The sequence below is a fragment of the Triplophysa dalaica genome, chromosome 13 (genome assembly GCF_015846415.1).
Source record: "Triplophysa dalaica isolate WHDGS20190420 chromosome 13, ASM1584641v1, whole genome shotgun sequence".
NCBI lineage: Eukaryota > Metazoa > Chordata > Actinopteri > Cypriniformes > Nemacheilidae > Triplophysa > Triplophysa dalaica.
Genome location: NC_079554.1, coordinates 16,356,833 through 16,382,734, shown reverse-complemented (window position 1 = coordinate 16,382,734; position 25,902 = coordinate 16,356,833). Strand labels below are relative to the sequence as shown.

At 39.1% G+C, this 25,902-nt stretch overlaps 1 protein-coding gene across 3 annotated transcripts in view; it reads right to left on the bottom strand.

Moving 5' to 3' along the window:
* Positions 1–25,902, bottom strand: part of pde4dip (phosphodiesterase 4D interacting protein) — a 58,570-nt gene that overhangs the window by 18,427 nt on the left and 14,241 nt on the right. For 2 of the 3 annotated variants that reach the window (XM_056763900.1, XM_056763901.1), the window contains exons 4-19: positions 17,297–17,410; positions 15,222–15,298; positions 10,737–10,860; positions 10,500–10,648; positions 10,232–10,388; positions 4,746–4,883; positions 4,451–4,570; positions 4,167–4,259; positions 3,417–3,785; positions 3,235–3,339; positions 3,012–3,149; positions 2,274–2,453; positions 1,883–2,077; positions 1,506–1,796; positions 1,309–1,428; positions 1,119–1,188 (exon numbers count right to left, since the gene is read on the bottom strand). In XM_056763900.1, coding sequence (XP_056619878.1) covers positions 1,119–1,188; positions 1,309–1,428; positions 1,506–1,796; positions 1,883–2,077; positions 2,274–2,453; positions 3,012–3,149; positions 3,235–3,339; positions 3,417–3,785; positions 4,167–4,259; positions 4,451–4,570; positions 4,746–4,883; positions 10,232–10,388; positions 10,500–10,648; positions 10,737–10,860; positions 15,222–15,298; positions 17,297–17,410 — 2,440 coding nt within the window. Of the gene's footprint in view, positions 1–1,118; positions 1,189–1,308; positions 1,429–1,505; positions 1,797–1,882; positions 2,078–2,273; positions 2,454–3,011; positions 3,150–3,234; positions 3,340–3,416; positions 3,786–4,166; positions 4,260–4,450; positions 4,571–4,745; positions 4,884–5,536; positions 7,329–10,231; positions 10,389–10,499; positions 10,649–10,736; positions 10,861–15,221; positions 15,299–17,296; positions 17,411–25,902 lie in introns of those variants that run through there. The other variant, XM_056763899.1, reaches the window with a different exon arrangement.

Sequence of the window (25,902 nt, the reverse complement as noted above, 5' to 3'; positions counted from 1 at the left end):
TCATCACAAGGCCACAGAGAGATTAGCTCTATGTAGTCTCTAAAAACAGCCTTCATGCAACTTTGTGGATTTCTGGATTTGTCAACGTGCAACACACCGTTCTATACAACAATCAGTGTGTTTTAATGTGTGGTAGTTATATGTGGGAGGGCAGACTGTGCTTGTGACTTGGAAAATTAGAGAAGAGAAAGTGAGAGAGAGGACGGCCGAAGAGCCTGATACACCTTGTGGCCCCAGTTGTTTTACATTTAATCATTTAGTAGACGCTTTTATCCAAAGCGACTTGCAAAGAGTTTTGTTTTAGTATGTTTCATTAAACAATCAACTGTGAGTCAAAATGACCATGGCACAAGACGTACAAAAAGTATTACATTTATATAAGAAAGCAGACATCCAAACAAACACTTCACTCATTTATCAAATGTTCATGAAGGCATCTGTTAGGTAGAAACACAATGTACGCAAGTGATTTTCAAGTGCAAATATTTTGCATATTACACATTACAAATCTCACTTCTGGTTATTTTGCATGCAAAGGAACACTTCTGTTGTTATATATCAGGCCAAGGACTACATAAAGGCTAAATATGCTCCTAACAAACTGCTATAATTGTAATAAATTATTAAATAACAATTATTCTAAATAATGACGACAACAACAAAGCAATCACATTTCAACAGTCCTTTCAGAGAAGTACAGTTGTTTACAAAAGCTTTCTAGAGATTTTAAAGATGTTTACTGTCTAAAGTGAACACAGTGACTAAAATATATTACCTTTTGGGCTAAATTAATAAATTTATTTTTCTTTTATAAATGTTATTATAGTTAACGATAACAATGGCGTATATTAGTAAAATTAGGCAAAATAATTCATTAAAAAATGACTGACTGTGTTAAAAACAAAGTAACTTCTTGCACAACACAAAACACAAACAAGTCAACATTACGTTGTTAGAATCCTGCAGCCATTAAAAGCCCTTAAATATAATTATTACTAATTTCAACTTTTCCTAATATGAGAACATGCTCATCTAGCTAGCAAAATATTAATTCAATGCAATGCATCAATTGTCCTCTGGAAGGCCACATTACAGACCAAACTGCAGCCCGCCCCCACCTCCAAAATCAGCATGAGGTCTGACTGCCTGTCCTGTATCCATGGACACCAATGGATCCAAAACAGCCTGCTTAGAAAACAAGCAAACAATACATATATAACATACAGTGATTCAACTCTCAATAATGATTTTCGGATTCCCTTTAAGTCGCCATTTGTGACTCATTTTTATAGACTCATCTTGACTGACCTTGTGATTAACACAGATGGGCTCCTGATGTCCGATCCTCTCCCTCAGCTCCTGTAGTTCTTGGCACAATCGATCTACTAGTGGCAAACCTGATGGTTCCACCAACTGCATTTGTAAGTCCTAAAATAGAAACTTTGCTAAATATATACAGATTTCCATAAAAATGTACTATCATAAAACCTGCAAAGACCACAAACCTTGATGATTTCCTCTTTAATGTTCACAGTCCTGGTCAAGGCCTCTAGATCTGAAGCCTGGGCGTGGAGTTGATCTCGGTGTGAGGCCAAGGTGGAGCGCAGGGTGGTCAGCTGGTCCTGTGCCTCTCTTTCTCTGCGTAGAGCCAGCTGGAGCTCATCCAGAAGCCTCTGCGTGTCAGCGGGAGGTTCTGGTGGGGTTGACCGAGGGTCTGTTGACTCAAGCTGTCTGCGTAGCTCCTGCAAGCGAGCGGTCTGTTCGGCCATCACCTGACCTAAACGCCCAGCAGACTCCTGGGAGAATCAGTGTATCTTATAAGATGTAGAGTGGATTTGCTTTTACAATGCATGTAATTAAGAGATCACTGATGAAGTGTCACCTTGATGTACTGCTCTCTGGCATTGATAGTGTTGAGCAGGTCCTGGACGTGCTGATGGTGTTCTTGTGTCTGTCTGCTGCGGTCCGACAGCAGCTCCTGAAACAGACGCTCCTTCAGCTGAAGGCGAGACTTGAGCTCCTCGGCCACCTCGTTGGACCCAACGGACACCTTGCTGAGCAGAACCGCAGTCATTTCCTGCAAAGAGAACAAATCTGTTGATGTATTTGGCAGATGCTTTTTTCTAATGCTGGGCGACAATATAGTGAAGGTATTCATTCAGTTAGTGGGTTCCAACTTTGCTTGAATCACAACGCTCCCTTAACTACAGGAATGAATCAGAAGACTAAATAAGAACACACACATGCAGGAAATGTGAAGTGTATTTGTTCACCTCTGCTTCTTTGGTGCGTGTGTGCAATGACATCTGCAGCTGACTTATTAGAGCGTCTCTTTCTCTCAGACTGCGTTTGTGTGAATCCTCTCGTTCTCGCTGAACACACTGAGTGCTGCGCCAAGCTTCACACACCTGCTCGAGCTCTAAACCTTTACCACGCAGCAACACCTCCAGACTCTGTTAAAACACACACAAAGAAACACTTCATACTCAAATTTGTCCAAATATTAGATCTGTACATTAAGTATTGCCGCTTAAATGCCTCTGTGACCTGCCACCACCTATTATGTTGTGAACAAAGATGATGAACTCGGAGAAAGATATTTGGAAGAATGCTTGTAACCAATCAATTCTTGGACCCGTTTGACTGCCATAGTAGAAAGACGTGCGTTTATACATTTCTCTGTTCTGTTGAACACAAAAGATGTTTCGGAGAATGCACGATAGCAAATCTTTCTGGGTCACTTTTGTCTAGCATTGTAATTTTTCCTACTATGAAAGTCTTGTTATAAGCATTCTTCTAAATATCTTTCTCTGTGTTCATCATAACAAATACATTTATACGGATTTAGAAAAACTTGAGGGTTAATAAATGAAGTCAGGCTTTTTATTTTTAAGCAAACTGTCCCTTTAAGAAGTGCGCAAATTCACTGGAACTGACGACTGTATGAAAATCGTACATGTACTTTAATGTTGTATTTATAAGATGTTTTAGTTGTATGTGAGTGTCAGTACCGTGATGGTTTCCTCGTTGTTGGACAGCACACACTGAAGTCTCTCCTGGTCTCTCTCTTTCTCTCTCAGCACTAGCTGCAGTTTACGCAACTCATCTTCTTTCTGCTCGATGCACATGAACTTCTCATCAACCGCTCGCTGAGATAGAGAGTGAGTGAGTGTTAAACACTTGTTAGTATAAATGATAAAAAACCTTCTGGGTTGCATGCGTGTGCTTATTTACTTCTAATGCTCGGTCTCTTTCCTGAATGCGTTGTTTGAGCTTGTGAATGAGGTTGTCTTTGTTCATGCCTGGCTCTCTTGGACCGTCCATCAGCTCATTGTAATCCTGACCAAACAGGGATATATATTATAACTGCATTGTCTAATGTGTATGAGTGCTATCTTCAAGTCCATGTTCCTTACTTGTATCCAACGCTCTTTGTTCTCAAGTGACGTCTTCAGCTCTCTGATGGTCCTCTCTTGCTCCTCAACCTCTTTCTCTCGGCCACTCCTTTCTTCTTTCCATTTCTCCTCCACTTGTTGGAGCTCAGAGCGAGCTTTCTGTAGAGCGGAGAGCAGATCCTGGTTGTGTCTGTTTGTGTCCTGCTGGTGCTGCAGTGCTTCCTGCAGGTCGGCTCGGAGGCGCTGGTTCTCACGGGACAGGTCATCTTCTCGTCTCTGGCTCTGCTGCTGCGCTCTTTGGAAGCTTTGTAGCTCCAACTGGGCTGAGAAATGAGAGCCCTGGAGATCCAAGAGATCAGCCTGCATTCGGCTCGGAGCCACACCAGATGCCTGCAAAGAGTGGCGGACACAAACGATCAGGGATGAGAGGAAACTACCATGAGAATCTGAGTTGTGTGATCTTAAAAAGGAACAATTCACCCCAAAATTTAAATTCTGTCATCATTTGCTCAACCCGAGTTGTTCCAAATCTGTATACATTTCTTTGTTTGGTAGAACACAGAGATATTTGTAACCAAGCAGTTCTTGGAAAATAGGAAAAGGTAGTCAAAGGTGCCCCAGAGCTGTTTCTTTCCTACATTCTTCAAAATATCTTCTTTTGTGTTCACCAGAACAAAGACATTTATGAAGCTATTTTTCCTAGCATGGTAGTCAATGGTGGCCAAGAACTGTTCCTTTAAGTGAGCATCAAGTGAAAAAAAGAGTTCTCACCTGCTGTTGTTGAAAATGGTAATGATTGTTCTGTTGATTTAGAGCGAGTAAAAGCTCTTTTTGTTCCTCAATGAGCCGATGGAGATCGGTAATCTAAGCACAAAGAACATTATAGTTTTTAATATAAAGATCTTACAAAATAAGCAAAATGGGTATTTAAGGAATACGAACTTAAATAGACTTATGACGATAGAAGGATCTTGATTGTTCAATTGTGAACAACAGAGCCTATGGGAAATGCATAATACTCCAGTCACCACTTTCAGCTTGAGATACAGACATACCTCACAATCTTTAGTGTTAAGCGAGTCACTCAAGGTCTGTATTGTTCTCTCCTGACCACATGCTGCTTCTCTGACAGAGTTTAGTTCACTTTCCATCTCCTCGAGCCTCTGGTGTAGCTTCTGCACACACAAAACAATGATCTCATGATCCCCTGAGAGATGACGTAACATCATAGCAACACGCATAGCAAACAAAAGAACATTTGTACAAAAACTTTAACAAATCACAGCTGCTGGATAAAACACAAACCCAGTGATTCAGTTTTTGGGTTTAACCAAAAAAGTCCAATCATACCTCATTGTTGGAATCACTCTCTCTGATCTTGGCCTGGAGAGACTGGACCTGCTGTTGGGCTTTCTGCAGTTCACTGACACACTGACACGTCGCCTTCTCATACTGCACCAGCCGAGACTGTTGTTCCTCGATCAAACTCTGAAACCCAGATCACACAAATAACTTTAGGATAGTTCTGCAGAAAAATCTAGTTTACTTGACGACTAAGCACGAGAACACACACGGTGCAGAATAAACAGTTCTGGCTGTAGTCTCTCTCTATGACTTCCTCAGGAAGTCATATTTTTTCATGGTGGCGTGTCTTTCGCTTCCTTGTTTTCATTTTCACTCCGTGCTATTTCTCTTTCAGTGTACTAATGTTCCTATTAATAATCAAGCCTTGTGTCTTTGGTTTTTAGTCCATCCATCACACACAGTGTAAAAAATAAACATCCGTCTACCTGAAATAATGCAGAACTATACAAATGGTATTGCTAACTATCGATTATTTAAGATCAGACTGAAGGAGACTGAATATAAGGATTCTTTTAAATAGGATTGTGGCAGGAAGCCTTGTTGCTCAACAACGGTTGCTATGACAGAGTTGCTAAGATGATAATGGGTATGCTCTGGGAGGAAAAACTGAACAGCTGGGGGAATTCTTAACCTATAAATCTATATCTCTTTTTATACAAACAAGCCAATAAAATCTGATAAGAAAATATTATTTTCAAACACCATTCTGAATTCATTCATTCTCTGTATTCAACGAAAAAGCTCTTCACTGTGAATCTGTAGATCTCCTCGTGTACCTTCTGATTTCCCAAAGGCCTGCACGGGATATATTCATCAAACCACAGGTTCTCCATTTCTTCCAGCTCTTGCTGCAGTTCCTGCTGGATGCTGGATGAAGCATCCTGAAGGTGTGGGGAAAGGGTACAATCCGGCCCTGTGGGAGTCACCTGTAGCAGCGGGTAAAGACTCTCCACGGCTGTAGCGTTAGGTTTCATGAGCACAGGAATCCGACTACCTTGGGGGCTTTGGATGGGGTGATATTCATAGCTTCTAAGCAGACTGAGGGCCACCTCCAGTCCACACACAGATCCAGGCCTGGATGTGCTTCCAGAGAGCGACTCAGGCCTTCTAATAGGTGAACATTCCTCTTCAGTTTCCTCCTGAATAATGTTTGGATGGACTTTGGAACAAGACTCTTGGGTGACATCTAGGGCAGTGTCCAAAGACTCCACAGACGTGGCAGGACTCACACTGGTGCGCTCCGGGTCAGTAGAATGGCAAGTTTGGTTGTTCTCTGCAATCTCTGGTTCTTGCGGTGGAGCAGATGGTAAAGACTCCTCAGGATTGTCTTGGACACTGCTGGAGTACCGAGTAGAGGGACCGCAAGAGGTGCTTCGGCCTACTTTCCTGGGAACCTTGCAGACGGCCTCATAATCTGAATCTGCTACTCGTAACGCAGCACACCCCCTGCACTTCCTGGGACGGGGTCCGGAAGCGCTGTCCATTGCTGCGGGGCATTGATGATGGTGTTGACCAGGGTTTTGGTGGTCCTGGTCTTGAGGGCCTTGTTCAGCCCAGGACTCATAGACAGAGTATGTCAGGTCTTCCTGCAGAAGTGCAGTGTATTTAGCTTCAGCCAACCCAGAAAAGTCTGCAACAGGGGAGTCACCCGCACCCCCATCTATCTCCCCAAAGTCCTCAGCGTTGTTTTTCCGATAAAGTCCACCGATGCACTGTCTGAGCCTGTCTTTCTCCAATAAGAGCTTATGCATGCGTTCAATGGACAGCGCCTCAACCCTGGCGATCACAGTGTCGAAACGGTACATTCGGTCCAGCATGAAGGTGCACTTGCTGCACGCGAACTCTCCCCGGCCATCTCGGGTCATCTCTCTGCCCAGTGCATAGGACAACAGGACTTGCATACTTAGCTTGGCAGTGGGGTGGAAGATCCATCGCCGTTGGTTACCACACAACTCCCTGGCACATATACGGCACACGTCCTTCATCTTCGAGTCCAACATCATAAATATTCAATTTATTAATAGTAGACAGCAGTTTGAGCCAAGGTTTCTAGAACCCACCAAGGCTAAAATGAGAATGATGTCATGCTACAAAAAGTTTCCATCTCTTTTTCCTCACCACAGATTAAAAATATATTTGTATCATCATTTCAATGACGTAAGCACAAACAATACGTCGTTTTATTGATGTCCTTTAAGGAGACGTTTCTATACGCGTCGGCAGAGATATCTATAGCTGTCTCTGTCGAGAAGAAAGATCGATGTCGAGATGCTCTCCTCCAGGAAATAAAGATGCGCGGTCTGTCCTCCAGATTATGTTTCACTGGGTTTCCTCTGAAGACGCTGACATGACACGAGCGCTGTCATCGTTTAAATCCCACCGCCCGACTGCTGCTTTTATATAACAGTCATTACCCGTTAATTTACAAGAAAATATCATCATAATGTCCATCATACAACGTCAGACAGTCCCTCTTGATGTGTCATGAGATTTCCGTGTAGCCGGGTTTTCATTTTAAAGCCAACGGAGGAGAATCGATGTGGCAAGAGCGAGCGAGCTGAAGAAACAAATGGCGCATACCATTTTGTGAACAAAGAGGGGTGTCGAAAACATGCGCTTCTGTAATGCATGCTACCGATTTAAAATAAACCAAATCTACCAATAATGCGATAACTTATTACTATAGCAAGCTACCATTAAATGTGTTGCTTTATCGTCAAATCCTATATTTTTACATTCCGATCACCCCTCGATGTTTTGCAGTGGTGTCGGTCGTACACAGGGCAACAAGCCACGGTACACTGACACTACCTTACATACTACTTTCCATATTCAAAACAGAAAATCTGTCTGTCATAATGGATCCGACTACTGCTGCTTAATGTTTGTATGTAATAACAGCAAGTTATCAGTACTGCAGTAACCAGATTTGCTAAGGCAGCAGCCTTATGGACACTAATGGACCTAATGAATTGTTAATGACCCTGTTGCCCATAGAGAAATAACCAAAAGCTTACATGTGAATAGGCCCCATTTGCACAGTCTGGCAGTGTGTTTAGTGTGACTGTGTGAATTTGTCATTCACTTATCAGTGAAATATATAGACAAAGTAGACAGAATACCATAACAGCACTAAAACAAGCCCACCCATAATCAAAAACCTATTTATCCAAATCAGGCAAATGTAAAATTGTCTCATTGTTTATGCCTACAAATCACTTAGGTGGAAGAGTTGCAAAGAGAGAGAGTGAAGTTAAATAATTAGGTTTCCATTATTAGTCCCTATACTTTACAAGTATGAAGTAATTGCTTGTTTCATTTGTAAGATTACTTAAAAGAAGAAAATAAAAACACCATGAAACTTTAATAATAAATAAGCAAGCTTGCTTTTGGCTAAAATGTTTGAATATGGTAGTTAATGTGTGTGCTTGCGAGCAATAACTGCTATTCTGTAAATCAGGCAGCCAAGGACAAAAAGAAGGAAGACTGCATGCACCCTCGACCAACCCCCCACCCCAAAATAGTCTGTTAATAGTACTGTTACATTATTCACATAGCAACACAAAAACAAACTATTATAATGAACTAATTCTGTCTGGCAATTTTGGAAATGTCAGTTTAAATGTTTATTTGTTTAACTGTCACCTAAACAATTTTTAATAAAATGTGCTTTTTGCAAATATCTTATGCTAATGTCAAAGAAGATTGCATTAACAAATGGCACCCCTTGAGTAGTACATTAGGGCAACTTTTAATTTGATTGTAATCAGCAATATTCATTAAAAAATAATTGAACACAAAAATGAAGAATACTGTGGCCGCCGCCGCCACTAGATGGCGCACCTACGTCATTCACACAGCTGACAACGCTGCAAGTAGCGGTTTTAGTTCATTTAAATATATGCATTCAGTAAAGACTTCAAGGCGTTTATATTAGACAGTCACTAGATCGGCAATTTGTATAGTTCCAAGACATTAAGTAGCGGGTTGTCCTATTTTAGTTTTTTTATAAAGATAATGTTATTAAGTTAAAGCATATAATATAAATTAGACGTCTCAACGTCTAAACTCGTGATTTTCTGTATACGTTACAAAAGCTGTTCAGTTACATTCTTAATTTTAAATGACTAGGCTTTTTGAATACCAAAACACTTTATCCCTGATAAATCTTCCCTTGCAATGACTTTAAACTGCCACTAGATGTCTCTATCTGACCACTAGTGATTCTATTGCACCACGTTTCCTAAAGCTATAAAAACTCTACTCGCAATATTTATATTGCGAGTAGACTTAGAATAGTGCATAAATGCGCGATTTGGGACGGACCTATACTTTTCCCTATAAAAATCTAAGGATGCACCAACAAGGATTCAAGTAAACAGAGTTTAGAGGGATAAATCAGAGTTTCAAATAATTGAGCAATAGAATTAAAATGAATCTAGATTTACTGTAAAATTAAAACCCTGATCAAATGATATCTTAAATATTAACCTGATGGTTTAAACATGGTTTACAGGTTGGTGCAACGGAATTATTAAATAAACCTCGATTTAATCTTGATTTAAGCCTAACCTTTGTTGGTGCAACCCACCCTAAATCTACTGTTATTTCTACAAATGGCTATTGGGTGAATATAAATCTCTCTGTTTGTTATTTACTCCCTCACTGTAAGTATTCTAATTTGGATGAAACATTGAATCATTCCAGTAAGTGTCACTGTGGCGCTGACCTATTTACAAAGCTATGGGCATGACTGAGTTTATAAATACAATCAGATATCTGAACCCATATTCTTTTTTGGGTTGAATAGGGGCCGAAAGCAAAAGTGACATAATTACAGGCTAGCCAAATCGAGTTATAGTAGAGCCAGATCTTTTGTGCATGATCACATACCCCAGATATCAGATTTTAAAGGAACAGTTGAACCAAAAATATATATTATGTCATCATTTACTCACCTTCGAGTTGTTACAAATCTGTATAAAATGTCTTTGTTGTGATGAACACAGAGAAAGATATTTGGAGGAATGCTTCTAACCAAACAGTTATTGGACCCCATTGACTACAATTCTATAATTCTTCATACATGTTTTTTGTTCTGTAGAACACAGAATAAGATATTTTGTAAAATGTAGGACAGCAAAAAGTTTTGGGGCACTTTTGAATACCATTATCATTTTTAATACTATGGTAGTCAGTGATGGCCAAGAACTGTTTGGTTACAAGCATTCGTCTAAAGATCTCTATGACACCAGAAATGTTGAATATACATCTATAAATAAACAGCATGACCCCATCACTGTTATAACCAAATCACAATGTTTAAACAACCTGTACGTTTCTATTCCTGTGTCTGTGCCTAAGCATGTAATAACACAATGGCTGCTGACGAGGTGACACAGATTTAACTAGGTTAGTGGTGTGTGTAGTGGGTATTATAGGACACAATATCCGCCCGATTGTAGAGCTACCTGTATATGTTTTTCTTTCTGCTGGAGGGGAGCATCCAGGTTCTGCACTTGTTCCTCCAGCTGTGTTACTTTTGTAGCAAGACAATCCCTTTCTGCGATCAGAGCAGCTGCCTCCTGTTCCCTCCTGAATACTTTTTTATTCAGTTCATCTATCAGACTAAAAGAAAGCATGTAGTTACCATATATAGTATCATTTATATAGAAATCCACAGAAGCATAGGATCAATTGTAGTTGATTTTGCCATGTTGAGATGATTGATCATTACACCTGTTATTCTCCTGCTGTTCTGTGACAGATGAAGGCTCATCTCCCTGCATCTCCATCATCATCCTCCTTTCCAGAGCCAAACAGTGCTGGGACTCTAAGTCGGCAAGAGAAGCCATTTTTTCTGCTTCACTTCTTGCAAGCTGAGCTTCCTGAAAGCGAAATAAATACATCTCCAAATAAATAAACAAATCAATATCACACATCTGTATGTATTGTCTTTTAAAACTTGAAATGCACCTCCTGCAGAAGTCGGATCTTGGTTTCCAGAACCTCTTGTATGTGTCGAATCTCCTGCTGCCTTTCTTCACAACGCCGTTGGACCTCCACTTCATTCTGATTGGTCAGGGTCTCTGCTGTGGTCCTGGGAAGTGACATAGACTCTTATTAAACAATTCAGAAAGAATGCATCAAAACAAACATGTTAAGACAAATGGAAAAAGGATGCACACCCTCGAAACTTCAAAGGATAGTTCACCCCCCAAAATAATTCTGTCATCATGTGCGTCTTCACAACTAAAATTTTATGCATTAATTAGGACATCATCATCGTCCTTGGTATGCAACTAATTTAGTACACAACAAGTTAACTGCTGTTTGTGTACTGTGTTAAGTTGTGGACTTAACTAGTTGTGTACTTCGAAGTGTCCTTCTAATAGCACTCCTAAGGTCACTTCGTAGTACACTTCGAAGTATACTACGAAGTGTATTTTGAAGTAGTGCACTCTTAGAAGGACACTTCGTAGTGCACTTTGTAGTAGACAACTAATTTAGTATACTTCTGGTTTATCGCACAACTATTTTAGTTCTGTCTTTTGTTTATACATTTTTATTTAAATGCACTTTGTAGTACACAACTTGTTAAGGACTGTTTTTTATACTGCAACTATTGTGTACTGTGTTTAGTTGTTTACTAAACCAGCTGTGTACTACGAAGTGTACTTTTAAGGGCACTCCTGGGACACTTTGTAGTGCACTTCATATTACACTTCGTATTGAACTTCGTAGTACACTTCTCGTTTACTGCACAACTAGTTTAGTTTAACTCTTTTACTCAACTAGTTGTGTACTAGGAAGTGTTTTACGAAGTGTACTAAGAATCGTACTAAGAAGTGTACTTCTAAGGGCACCCCTAAGGGCTCTTCGTAGTGCACTTCGTAGTACACATCTAATTTAGTACACAACTAGTTTAGTACAGCTTTTTTGTTTATACTTTTTTGTTTAAATGCACTTCGAAGTACAATTCCAGTTTAGTCAACCACTAAGTTTAGTACAGTTTTTGTTTACACTGCCACTATACTACACGATAAATATGTACGTTTATAAGACATTATGGTAAACTGTAAAAAAAAGTCTTTATTAGGCTAATCATTCCAAAGAGTGAACACAACTACAATGCAAGTGTACTGTACTTCATAAATAGAGAATACAGCACACAAAACACTTCAAATAAGTAATTAAATTACTTATCTAAACGAAAAATCAAGACACGTGTAAAAATTGTGCATTTTCATGGACAAGGAAGAAAAAAGAACAGATGAGGAGAAAGTGAAAGTTGGACGAAAGCGTGGTCGCACAACATTTGGATAACATCCATGTTAAACTACTTAGCACATAAAAACACAACAGAAAGGATTTACTCAGGTTTTTCTTAATACTACAATAGAACGGTTATTGGAGCAGTATTTACATTATAAATGACATGATGTAAATGACAAATGACATCAACCTGGCAGAATACAGACAAAATAATAATTTGAAGCAGGTTACAGTCAATCATGTTTATGTTACAAACAGAACAGTCTATTGGCATAATTATTCTTCACAATGGGATGGGCCTGTTTAATTAAACTGAGAAAACGCATCGCCAAATTAACAGCTGTTGTATTCCTTTTAGTTGTTTACTTTTATCAAAAGCCAATAGCTCTACAAGGTAAAAATGAAAATACATGAAAATAAAAAGCTCTGAATGTGCTGCACTTGAAGAAAATTAATAGATTGTTTCAGGTACAAAACCCACGTTACCTGTCTCTCATAACTAAAAGAGCATGTTCCCCGAGACCCCATATTTCAACCTTTAGTTAGTGTGTAATGTTGCTGTTAGAGCATAAATAATACCTGCAAAATGATAAAGCTCAAAGTTCAGTGCCAAGCGAGATATTATCTTTAACAGAATTTGCTTTTCAAGGACTACAGGGAACGGCTGGATCGGACTACAGCCCACTACTTCCTGGGTACATGATGTCACCATTCCGAGTGCTTTTAATAACCTCCGCCCACAGGAATATGCCAAAAAATGGGCGAGGTCTTCCTTAGACAAGAGGAAGAGCCGCTGGAATAGTGTTTGGTTATCAGAGATCGTAAACATTTGACTGAGCTACGCGCTAAACTACTTTCACTTTCATAACAGTCCTACAGCTGGTAATAAAAATTCAGCGACACACATTCTAAGATAACCAACAGTCAAATAACAGCTTCCATGACTTTAACATTGAATGTGAAAGCTGTTCTGTGTAATACACTGATATTGTGTGTGTGTGCGCATATGAAACTTCCATTGAAGTCCTGCTTGCAATTGTCTCCTGGTAATCTGCTTGTTTTATCATCCAACTCGGGTCCAATATAAAATGGCAAAACTAACACTTCTGTTATTAGTGTTATTTAATATAACTGGTCTGGCACCATTCGGTCAGCCATAGTAGGAAAAAAATGTGCTATCTCTAACAAAGATTGACTTTTGCTTATGCACTAATAGACCTCCGTTACACTTCGATCGATCCGCATGTTTTTAACAGATAAAGGGAAGTTGACGCCATTGTTACTGTTTATTGCAGGAGCCAAAGTTTTTGAATACCAGTGCACTGAGAAGGGCATCGACCAATCACAATAGCATGAGAAGCGGAAGCCAATAACGAAAGACCTGGTCACCTTTACAAATCAGAGTGTTTCGTAAAGAGGGACTTTATATAGACCGGAACAAATCCAGTCATTTTGTTAGAAGAGGGACAGCACTGAACAATATTTGTTTTGCACAATAATCTATAAAATAATATGGGGTAACTGAAAGACTTCTGATGAAGAGAAGTTAGATTCAAAATATATTTTGTGTTTGCATAAGAAAGTCATACAAGTTTTAAATGACATAAGGAGAAATTATTGAAGAATTCTCACTACAACTTTAAGCATTAATAAGGAAATCGTCATCGTCCTTGGCATGTATAACTGAGCAGAGCATCCCTAGTCCATATAATGCACCCTTAAAGAAATGACTTCTCATTGTCACGTCTAATTTATTTGATCTTTGTCCCAGAGCACATTCATACATTTTAGACTCTGTAAACCAGTTTCATTTCATTTTTCAACTCCTAAAAGGGATATTAAGTGTGAAAGCAAGTAAAAGAGTCACAAAAGGGAGCTGTAACAATCTTCGATCGTCTCTCTGTTGGGATGCGCTTAATAATTCTCTGAGTGTGCGAAGGGTGTTGCTCGGATACTTTAAGTATTCAGGAGTGTCCCTCACTCAACACATCACTCTAGAACTAAAGAGCGGCCCTCTCGGGACCTCCTAACAACTTTTCCAGCTCCCTTGCTCCATTTCTACCGAGCTGTTTTCAAACGTGATGATTGCTGTGGTTCTCACCCTGCCGTATGCGTTTGATCCAGAGCAAACAACACCTCTGGGTTTTTGTCTACCTCGCCAGGACATCCATTAGGCTGGAGAGCGGTCTGAGCCGCAGTCCCGGTCACTCCCATCACTAATCAAAGCCTGCGAAGATGTCACTGAATTCATGACAGTTTTCTGTGCTAGAGCGTTTAATGTTCGTTCTGAGCCCTAGAGCGAATAGTGAGAAAGTGTAAGGGGAATTTTGCTTGGCAGCAAAGACCTAGTTCTCCAGGTAGATATAATCAGTAGATATGAACACAGCGTGTGATGGAAATGAAATATGGCAGCCGGTTCTTTAACAGAACAATGATGTCAACCAAAGAATAACACAAGGGAATGGGGTCTCATTTATAGGTCATCCCTGTAAGTGTAACAGAGGCCAGCGAGAGAGAGATGTGCGAGGTAAACCTCATTCCCCGACCAACAGAGACGCACTAGCAACAAACGCTAGAAGCCTCGGTCTTTAGCTTCCTCAATAAAGTGCCCGTCTCCCATCAGGACCGACGGTGGTTCGAGGCCCACACAAAGCGGGCAAATCGGACCAATTACATAAGTACAATAGAGCCTACTGTAAATGTAAACTTTAAACACAAAACTTGAACGGAAATGCATTATAATATACAAAACTATGGCATCAGAGGTCTATAAAAACCTTACATAGTGAAGTGTTATGTTTTTATTACCTTAGACTTAGCAATTTCTTTCTACATACACAGCAAGTCTTGTCTTTTAAGATGTGCCTGATTTGTGCTTCTGTGTGACATGTCTGACATGGCTGTTAGTTATGAGAAGCAGTGATGCTGATAGTAGCAGGCACTGAGCCAGGATTCTGATTGAGAAAGAGGATCGATTTACAGTATAAGACAGACTCAGAGGCAGTTGAACTGCTTTCCTGGTGGATTTTTGTGCCTATGTTTGGGTTCACAACCTGTGCTAAATACTATTATTTCACTTTGTTTTCATAGCTGCAAGGGATTAATGTAAATACATCTACATAAGTAATGAATATAAGTGATGGAGAATGAATAATGGGAATAATGTTTATGGTGTAAGATACTTACAGTGCATTGTCAAGTTGCTCTTGTTTTTCCTGGAGTTCCTGTTTCAAACTCTCCACCTCAACCTTCAGCTCAATGTTCTGAAAAACAAGAGAATCAAGTCCTTAAAATCATGTTCAACTGTCTTCGACAAAAGTGGGATTGTAACACAAAAATCATGTTTCATGCATATGTTTTTGCATATCATCTTTTACAAATACTAATTTATACTAGTGAGAGACAGAGATGAAAAAATATTCATGATTCAAAAAGCAATCTGAAATGATCATATATGAATTGTGTGAGGATTAGGTTTGGGGTATAGTCAGGTATAGGGCATAAGAAATAATGTTATTTTATGTGAGGTCCATACTCATACTTCTAAGTCTATGTGTTTGTTTACAGTACGTGCAATACCACACTGACTTGAATGCCTGACATTTGGAGCATGGCGTGAGAACCGCATGCTATCCCTATATTAAATTCATCAACGCATGACTTACAAGCTTTCACCTGCATGGCTTTAGCTATTGAAGTTTTATCATATACCTAGACAATGTTTTTTTATAAAATGTGTAATTTATTTTAAAATCCTGATTATTTGTCTCCTCAGATAAAATAATTTTTCGGGTTCAAAAATATGCTGAATTCACATTTTAAAAGAAAAGCTGTAAATTATTAAGTTATGTCCAAATCTCTGCTGAGTCTGCAGAGTCGTCCGTGAGCCCTCTGCACGTGCAGCTGTAGTCACGTGGCTGTAAAGAGACCCTAAAATAGAGAAGCAGACACAACCACCTGCCATCTCGCTCTCTAAGCTGTCTCCTTCATATGTACCCGCAGCAGCCCCCTCTATTTTTTCTTTCCCACAATGCACCGCACCTCAGCAACAGCAACTTTTTTAAACTCTCGACACCAGAGACTCTCAGAGAGATCAGTGCCCACTTGTGTAAATATAGGTATGTATCCCATAATAATCCAAAGAAACCTTTGCCAGTACACTCTGATGAATGATGGCGGTGAGGAGCAGCTGTCATGAATCAGTCCATATCAATGATTAATGATGCTGATTTAGGTCAGTGGGACCAATATTTGTTTTATCGGAGCAGGTTTACTTCAAAAGGTCAGATAGCCATAGCACTTTCTTGGCAGTAACACCCTCGCTTTTCATGCACAGACATAATTTAGTTATAGTATTAGTATTAGTGTTATCAGAACAGATAACCCATGCTGTTTGAAGTCTTTGACAAAATAAACGTTTATGGGTTCTTATAAATCAAACTGTTCAATTTACTTCACCAAATTGTGTTTTCCATGCATTAACATAATAACCAGGCACCACAAAATATAATACAACGTCTTGGGTAAAAAACTTTCGGTTCATGTTGCATAGTTGTACTTGGAGTGTAAACTGAAGCTCTGCTTTGGAGAGAATATCATTTTATCCAATAAATACTTCTCAAGTTTAGTGTTTTGCCCAATTCGTACAATATACCGACAAGTTTGGAGGTTGAGGGTCAGGCTCTGGAGAGTAGGGTCAAAATGTCTAAGACCCCACTGCAATGCTTTTATTTTGTATTCTTCTCTTTTTATAGGAAACTTTTTACAAATGCGCATGAGAAGATTAGCATAACAATTTGAGTTTAACAGAAAAATGTGAATGCCTTGCCTTGCCTTACATACATGACAGCTGGGAGAGAGTGTCACTTTTACCTCCCCAAAGTAACCCGAGTCAGACAGCCTACAACACTATGATCCTCGGTTTGCGGCAGGTGCGGGAGACTGCTTATCCATATTAAAATATCTTATTTATACACAGCCTTCGGTAGCACATATGCAGGTTGCAGTTGTTGTTCACTGCTTAACTTAAAGATGTGTGTGTCTGCTGCGCTGTCTGTGGGTTATTTAGGTCCTTGCATTTGCCAAGCCAGCACAACAAATGCTGCACTATACACTATACATATCTGACAGCTTTACTTGAAAATGTCTGTAAAATACATTGTCATATAATATAAAATCTTTATGGCTAATAATTGGTTCATAAAGTTGCAAAAATTGACTGGTTTACATGTCCCCACACCTCTCAACCAGTTGACACTCACCCTGCGGTGGACATCCTCGCTGCTGCTGTCGTCAAACTTCTGCTGGAAACGTTCCTCCAGGAAGTAGATGCGAAGCTTGAGGCTGAAGTTCTCCTTCTTCAGGTCATTGAGGTGCTGTGAAATAGTACGATAGCCGTTAAACATGACCGTCTTCAGCTCGGGGTTCTCAGACCCCTCATTTTTTCCCCATTGCCTAAATCGCACGTTCGCATAAAATGGTAAAATAAAGTGTGAAAAGATCTAAAAGAAGCTAAATAAGACGTAGCAGGTTTCCCTAAACTACAACCACAACAACATGAACTGATTGAACCACAAGTGACACTGAGGGTCCTCCTCCTAGAGGGGTCTACCCCCAATGCATGCTGTGGGGGGAAAAGGAGGGGGCTTTCAGAGTGATATGGGGGTCTTTTTTCACTTCAACAGCCAACATGGGAATTAAATTTGAGAATCATGGACATCTAAAAAGTAAGCTGATCTAGAAAGAGAACGAGAGACAGTTCGTCTCAAAGTAGATACATCTAGATTCAACTGGATCGAGTGCCCTACACTGTTGCCCCCATTCTCACTTCATGTCAACAATAAATAAAAACTAGGACAGACTTGTTTAAACCAACCCATCAACCAACGTTTAGAAGATCCCTGTGCTTGCATTAAAGGAAACACGCAAATCAGGTTTAATTCATCAAGTCTGATTCATTACAGTAGTATTATTCATGTTAAGCCAGCCCTATTTAGCTTGCAGAAATACACCAATGTTGACATTTGCACGCACACTTTGGGTTTGTTTGTGAATATGTCTAACCATAGGAGGGCAGTGTGGCTCTAATCTGTAGGAAGTGTGGACTGAGCAGGGTTATTTTCGTGAGGTATCTTGTACCAGCTGTCACTGTGGAATCCTGTAGCGGGATCTCTCTCGTGTAAGTGTCAACTTCTTTGAACCCCAACCAAGATACAGTACACATATCAACAAAAACACTTTCCACTTTCTTCCATACAGGAAAAGATATTATGACAGATTATAAGCAGATCACAATAAAATGGATCAGGACTCACAGTTTAAAATAAATTCAATGATTTAGCCTACAGAACGGGGAAACAAACACAAAAACATCCGTGAACACGCACGCACACTCTCTCACACACACACACACGCACATACACACGTGCACACAGATTTAGTCTTCCCAGTTAATGCATATAAACTTTGTCAAGTAGAGTTGATTACATAAATGCGATACTGTGTTCTGTGCCTAGTTCTTTTTCCTTGTGGGTCTGTGCCCGATGAGGTTAATTCTGCCGCTCTGTCTGTCAGTGAAGGGATCTTGACTTTTGGAGGTCTGAGGTTTTCCGTTGTGGGGTAAAATAGGAGGTTTGACATATTCGTCAAGAGACACATTGGCGTCTGGACTCTGTCTTACTGTCACCAAGACATTATGTCTCTGACATGAGGAGAGTAAAGACTGAGCTTCTGTGCGCTGTACACACATCCTTCATTTACTCTCAGAGTGACTGACTGATCTGGAGTCAGGACACTTTTTGAGTACTTGAAATTTGCTTTTAGGATGGAGCTAATGTAAACTAGTTCTGGAACAGTCTCAAATAAAAAATATTTTAAAGCAAAATAAAGCTGTCGGGTGACAGACGGCACAGATTACATGCAGTTTGGATTAGAAATTAAAAATGACAGAATAAACTCCATCATTTATGGGAGTCATTTTTTATTATTTTATATGCATGTGCATCTTACTCGGCATTAACCGATATAGGATACTGTATTAACAATATTAAAATCCATGCTTGATTCGTCAAATTTATCTTGTTATGACTGCAGTCGCTTACACAAGACTAGCTAAACGATAAAATACAAAGATGTAACTAAAGCCTGAATGGTTCAGAAATGTATTCATGAATGGCACTGCATCTTTCTCATTTGCATGTACTGTAGACAGTTTTAGCGTTGCCATGGCGCCCTGTGTCGGGGACAGTTTCTTCCTAAGTCACAACTGCTGTTCACTTCTCTATCCTTTCATCAGTGTTCAGAAAGTTTGACGGAACACTGACAAACAGATTTTTTAAATGTAATAATGTGATTAAAAGACAAAGTGAAGCACTTTTGTTCTACAGGGTGCCAAAAACTAAATCAGGAGGAATCAAACACAGACGTACAGCACTTCATACTTCATTTTGTATGGCATATAAGGCGATGTAACCCAAAGATAAAAAAAACGGATAAATTAGATTGATTTAATATCTCAACAGTTTTATATACAGAGATTTCATGGAATGCAAATAGTGACTTGTGTGTCGTGGAATGGATTCACAAAAATGTTAAGCATTAAAAAAACTTCTTAACAGTTTACACTGTGAATTCTAAGATGAGATATTATTTGCGACAGTTTTTCACGAAAATATATTTTCTTTTTCATTGATTTATTCAGTTTTTTTCCAGTTGATTTATTCAGTTTTTTTCCTAAAGTAGAAATAAAAACATATGTTTTAATTTTTTAAATTTTTAAAATTAGACTTGGGTAAGAATGTTTTGTTAATCCAGGTCCTAGATCTGGTACATCTCACATTTCTCAACAAGAGTTTCAGAAGAGATCTTTACAATGTCAAAAGCTATGTTGAAATTTGCCAAGAAGTCTGCCATCTAAACATTCAATACAAATTACTGCATGACCACATGAACTGTGCAATGATATCTGCATACATTCTATACAACTCTACGCTCTTGGAGGCGGTTTCCCGGACAGGGGTTAGTTTACAACAGGACCAGGATGTTTAAGTCTTTTTTAAAAACATACTTTACAAAAAAACATCACTAGTGGGCATCTGGAGACAAAACAATCACACCAATATTTTTTAAGATTAAGAAAGCTCTAACATTTATGTTAGTCTGGGATGGGCTTAAGCCCTTTCCGGGAAACCGCCCCTTAATGTACCAGAACATTTATAACTTTTGTCTATGTTTATAAATTTAGGACTTTCTGGAGATACAATATAATGTACTGTAAAACTCAAGCAATAACATTAAGGTTTAAACATACTACGATTATATGCCGTGAAATATTTCAATTATTAAATAATAAATCAGATAGCAAGCTATCATAGTCTTGTATGAACTCAATGAAAAAATGCTTTTAGATATCGCTAGAAAAACATATAAAACAGCCCGATGTGCTTTTAAAAAAGGCTTACAAGCTAAAAAAGGCTTGTAATGTCTCTCATCCGATTCAAAGTAAACCCAGAATTACACTTTCACGGCCCAATGAAAACATGCATTATTTTTTTCCAGTTTCTGTGTTTATTTGACTTTTCGCATCTTGTAATTACGGTGATTATGACATGGTTCATGTGTTTGTATGAGGCTGACAGAATCTAAACCCGAGAGGGTTTAGACCTCAGAGTCTGCGCTCTGTTTAACACAGACATAAATCAAGCAGAAAATCAACAGTCACAGCTACACCGCACACAGTCCGAGTCCATCTGCGTACAGCAGAATAACCCACCAATCTATGACTCAAGAAATTGTTGCACTGATTCACATTACATATGATGATTGTGATGTTTTGTCAGGTCTTATGGTTTCCTATAGATAATTTTGGAGACGGCCAGATTGGTGAATCAGTTCCCCAGAACATCCTTCTTTGCTGGTTGCCATGGTGACAGAGAGTTGAAATAAAGGGGGGGGGGCAATGGTAATCTCCTTTCGAATCTGGTTCAAACCTAATATTTTTATGACTATGCATCTAAAAAAGAATAGCTTTGGACCTCATTTCACCCAACATCTTTTCAAATCAACTCTTTCTAATTTCATTGTTCTTTTGTTGTATCTGTTGCATCTCTTTTCTATTTGCCGCCCCCCCACTCCTCTCTCTCTTTCTCCCATTTGTAAATTCTTTCCACATGTGATGGCACAGGACGGTGCCGGTGGTACATGTACAGCAGAGCTTCGGCCCGTGTGCCAGCATCACACTGAGTCGAGGGGAGAGCTTTTCCATAGACTATGCCAACCCCATTGAGTCTAACATGCAAGCTAAAGCAAGCAGAACATACAGGCACGAAAGCCACAGGATACTCTCTCCTCAAAAATCCCTCAAAAATATTGCACCACCAATTCCAGTTTCTTTGAAGGAGAGGTCACAAGAGCTCTAGGAGTCCATTGGCGGACAAGACTACAGCTACATTGGGTGTTAAAGCCGAGAATTGATGATTAATGAAGTTCAGTGTAAATAATACATTTTATACAAAAAGTAAGTGTCAACCGAGCAAAAACCCCAGAAGTTTAGAAAAAGATCAGCCCCTCAACATAAGATCGCAAGGAGTGCATGCTGAATCCAATCATAAATGTCCTTAAACATCACTGCCTGTCATCCATCAACAATAGATCCTCAGCACTGAGATACTTAAGAACGTTGCTCAGTTGGTTTCCACTGGCAATCTTTAAAAAAGCATTCTTTACTGTAACTTTGAGAGGGAACATTACATCTTGTAGAATTTAAGAATACAAACCATACATTTTAACAGTCAAATTACTTTTCAGGTTGACATCGAATACCAGACCAAAGCTTTCTTGGCTGAACATCTGATGTTCCTGCTGGAGTTCCCCAGTCCTAGCAGGCCTGTGATACTTTACCCGGGGAAATGTGTACGTTGCTGAGCATGCCGTGTGACGGATGACCCTCTTATTCGAGCTCACTTCCATACTGCAGGCCGATACTCCCACAGAGAGTCCTGGCTTCATTTCAGACATTAGGGTACTGCACCATAATGGCTGGTAAAATTATTTATTACAAGATGACTTATTTATTGTCTGTACTTTTGACTTTTTCTTAGATTTTACCGCTATATTTATCATTAAATTACTTCGAATTTATCCAGTGAAAATAAGTTATATCTTCTCTAATGTCTTTCCAAAGTACAAAAGCAGACATTTTTAAGGAATTGTTACATAGCTTGCCATACAATGACAATTCATGTTGCCTACACTGTTATCACAAAGACATCGTTGTCAAAAAAGGCATGTGATTGTGTAACAACATGAGGAGTAAACAATAACTTAATTGTCATTTTTTGGTGAACTATTCCTTTAATGCTAAATCCTCTTTCCTTTGCTGTGATTCACAGGAAATACATCATACATCATCTCTTCAATGACATCACGTCACTCTCTAAAAACAACAATTAATTACTTCCCCATCTGTTTTAAATAAAAAGAGGAAGGACAGTAATCCGAGTTTAAAAGAACAGTTCAGCTGCCCGGTCAACAACAAAAAGCCATGCGATGAAAACCATTCATCATAAAGAGCTAACCGTCAGATCAAAGTTCTGAGGTAGTCATTACCGCTCTCTGTTCTTCATCAGCATATTTTTTAACGGCAATTTTCAATGTTATTTGTGAAATCACCAGGTAGAGTTGGTATAGACGGTTTTCTATGCTACCTTAGTCATATTTCTTTAAATTCTTGGGAATGAAAAGTACACGAGAGAAAAAACGGAGATGGACATGGAGATTCTTGCCGAGGTGCATTGATGGAAGATCTAAAGTCTGGCACTCTCAGCCTCACTCATTGCTCTATCCATCTCGTGTCATCTTTTTGAAGTGCAGGTTCAGACTTCCTGCCAGGAGAGGAAGTGACACCAGCAACATACTGGGAGGCAGAACCAACCGAATTATTTAAGTGTGTAAGTTTGGAGGGTTGGTATTTCTTTATGGAAGCTGTGTGTAAAATATTTTTTTGGATGCAATACACAGTGGCGGCTCCAGACACTTTTGATTGGGGGGGGCAATGGGGGGTCCTGGTCATTTCAAGGGGGGTCTCATGAAAACCCCCAAAAAATACAGTGGACATGGCTAATAACTGCATATTACTGCTACTAAACAAATAAAACCTGTCAAAAAATATTTTTTGACAGAATATTCAAGACACTGGTACTTTTTGAACCATGAGTAACTAAAACCCTTGGATGCTAGCTGCCCCTGCGATCCAAAAGAACGACACGGTTATGATTTTAATTTAGGCTGTCTTGGTTTCTCGTCTGGGCCATGGCTTAAATCCTCGGTTAAATCCTTTCCATTTCAAATAACGTATGTGCAACATTAAATGAATAAAAATTGTATATACGTCATATTGTAATCATAAAACCCCTGTAGGAACTCCCAAATGTAATTGATATAATTGAATTTTTATTTTCATTTTGCACTTAATGTTGCACATACGTTATTTGAAATGTATATTTAGATACACAATTGCATTGTCAATTTACATACTGCATTTTTTTTTTACCAAATTTGTTTTTAGGTATGACGAAGCGATCCATTTTTAGCTTAAAGATATAAAGTGCGTTGCAGCACTTGCGGGCTCGCGGCAGCGCCATGAACGCAATGACGTAAGGCGCAGCGGCAGCAACGTTCATGGGGCGTCGCAGTGATTCTTATGTTTATATTTTTTAAATGTCGAATAAATTATGAATTATTATTGTTCTGCGTAGTTTGAAGAGGGCCATTGTTAAATCTTTATCCCGGATATATATATTTTAATATATATTAAATATTTTTTAATCACGGAGGCGGTGGGGGGTTAAATGGGGGGTCAAGGCGTTTTTTGGGCGGGTCTTGAGACCCCCCAAGACCCCCCCTGGCGCTGCCGGTGGCAATACATATTGCCGATTGGTTACTTGAAAAGTAAACAAATACCATTTTGTGTCACTGAGCTCAAATTTCTATTATGCATATTGACACGTCTGTATGTCTTTGTGTTGATGTATACTGTACGTATCTTGCACAGAACACTATATGTCACCATGTGCATTCCCAAATAAAGTCAATTTTGGGTGAACTGTCCCTTTAACGTGTTGTCATCTGTATACGTTTAACAAAAATCCTCCGCATCTGATTCAAATTGAAAAATGACTTAGTGACAGAGCAACCACTCATGTTTATGTACATGTAAAAGTCGTTGTAAAACTCATTCTGATCATACTAGCGTTACTAAATGCAGTACAACAAAAAGTGCATGAGATCAACTACTGTATTATGTGTGACAAGATGTCCAGCCAGGCATTTTCCCAGAGCAAACCATAAACACAGTGTACAAGACCTCCTCTGAGCAAGCATTTCATGTTTCGGGTCGAATTCTGTTTGCAGGAGGCAAAACACAGCGCTTGTGTCTCCATCGCACTTCAAAGAGCAAATCTGCCTTTAATTCAGCTTGTTTATGGTGAGAATAAATGACGGGATCAAGTTCAACCAATTCTGAAAAGCAATTGTTGTGGACTTTAGGTTTAGATTGCTACAGTCCGTGAGTGACGCAGAACAGAATTTCCCTCAAATGTTCTTTTTCCTTTCTGTACCGTCTCTCTTTCTCTGTGCTTCTGTCAACTTTTGCTTTGGTTTTGTACCCTGATTGGAAAAGTTGCTTCAAATCAAACGGAGCTTGGAAACAAAGAGAGCAGTCATTCTTCAAAACAAGAAAAAAACTTAAGCCAACAACCAGACCTCCACAGGTCACTGCAGGCTTCCAGCATCTGTCCGGGCGGATTCATAGAGTAAAAAGAGAAATTACTGGCCTTTGAAATACTGTCAAGGCTGATTTCTGCAGTTGGAACATATGAGCCCTTTAGAGCTGATCTGAGAACAGTGCCCGCATTGAACTTAATAACTCGCTGCTTTAGAAAGAATAGATTCAAACCAGTTATACGAACAGATAGGAAGTGATTCTTTAAGTTACGAATGCACCTTTAAGCACAAACAGCAATACATTCATAAAATAAAATGACATTGGTCAGAGCGAGTATGTCCATTTAAATACAAGTACACGTCAATAAACAATCACAGACCTTGCTTTAGGGTAAAGGTTAATGCACTAAACACGCTTTTGTGGTATTGAAAATGCTTTATACAGAGAGCAGGCCCTTGTGGAAAGATTTGTGTGACCGTCAAAGTGCTACATGTGTATATAAATATATTTGTCATAAGATAATGAAAAATAAATAAACTTAAATACACATTCTATAGGATTATGCTGCCGGCTGTCTTATTTCAATCTTTACCACATATCATTACATCTAATTACAGAGCAATGCTTGAAGGCACCACTGTCAAACTCTGTAGATTCAAAAGAGCACAGGGATAAATCTTTTGTGGCTTCCTCCTTTCAAGCTTTTATGATCATCTGCAGTCAACACATTAAGCCAAGTGTTTCTGGCCACAAAAGGATTATTCAATCTGGGTTATGCAACGCAAAACTTGTTGTGATAGTCCTGCTGCTTTAAGAAAACAAAACACTGTTTATAAGAGGTGTTTACATGTTTAAGATATAATCAAGTTTGCTTTCAACAGCTAGTACTTAAAATAGCATGAGTGGTGCACATTTAATTTCTGTGAATTAAAAAATTGGAGGGAGGTTTTACATGAGTTTTAACCTTTCGACTGTTAATATAAACAATATTCAACATTAAAAATGTTTTTTTTATATTAATATATATATTTTGTTCAATATTACAACACGATATTAGACAGGCTTGTTGTCAGTTTGGCCTTGGATTTGTGGTGCTTAAACCATGAACAACTTCTTTGTTTAAATAAAATACCCTTGATCGGATTT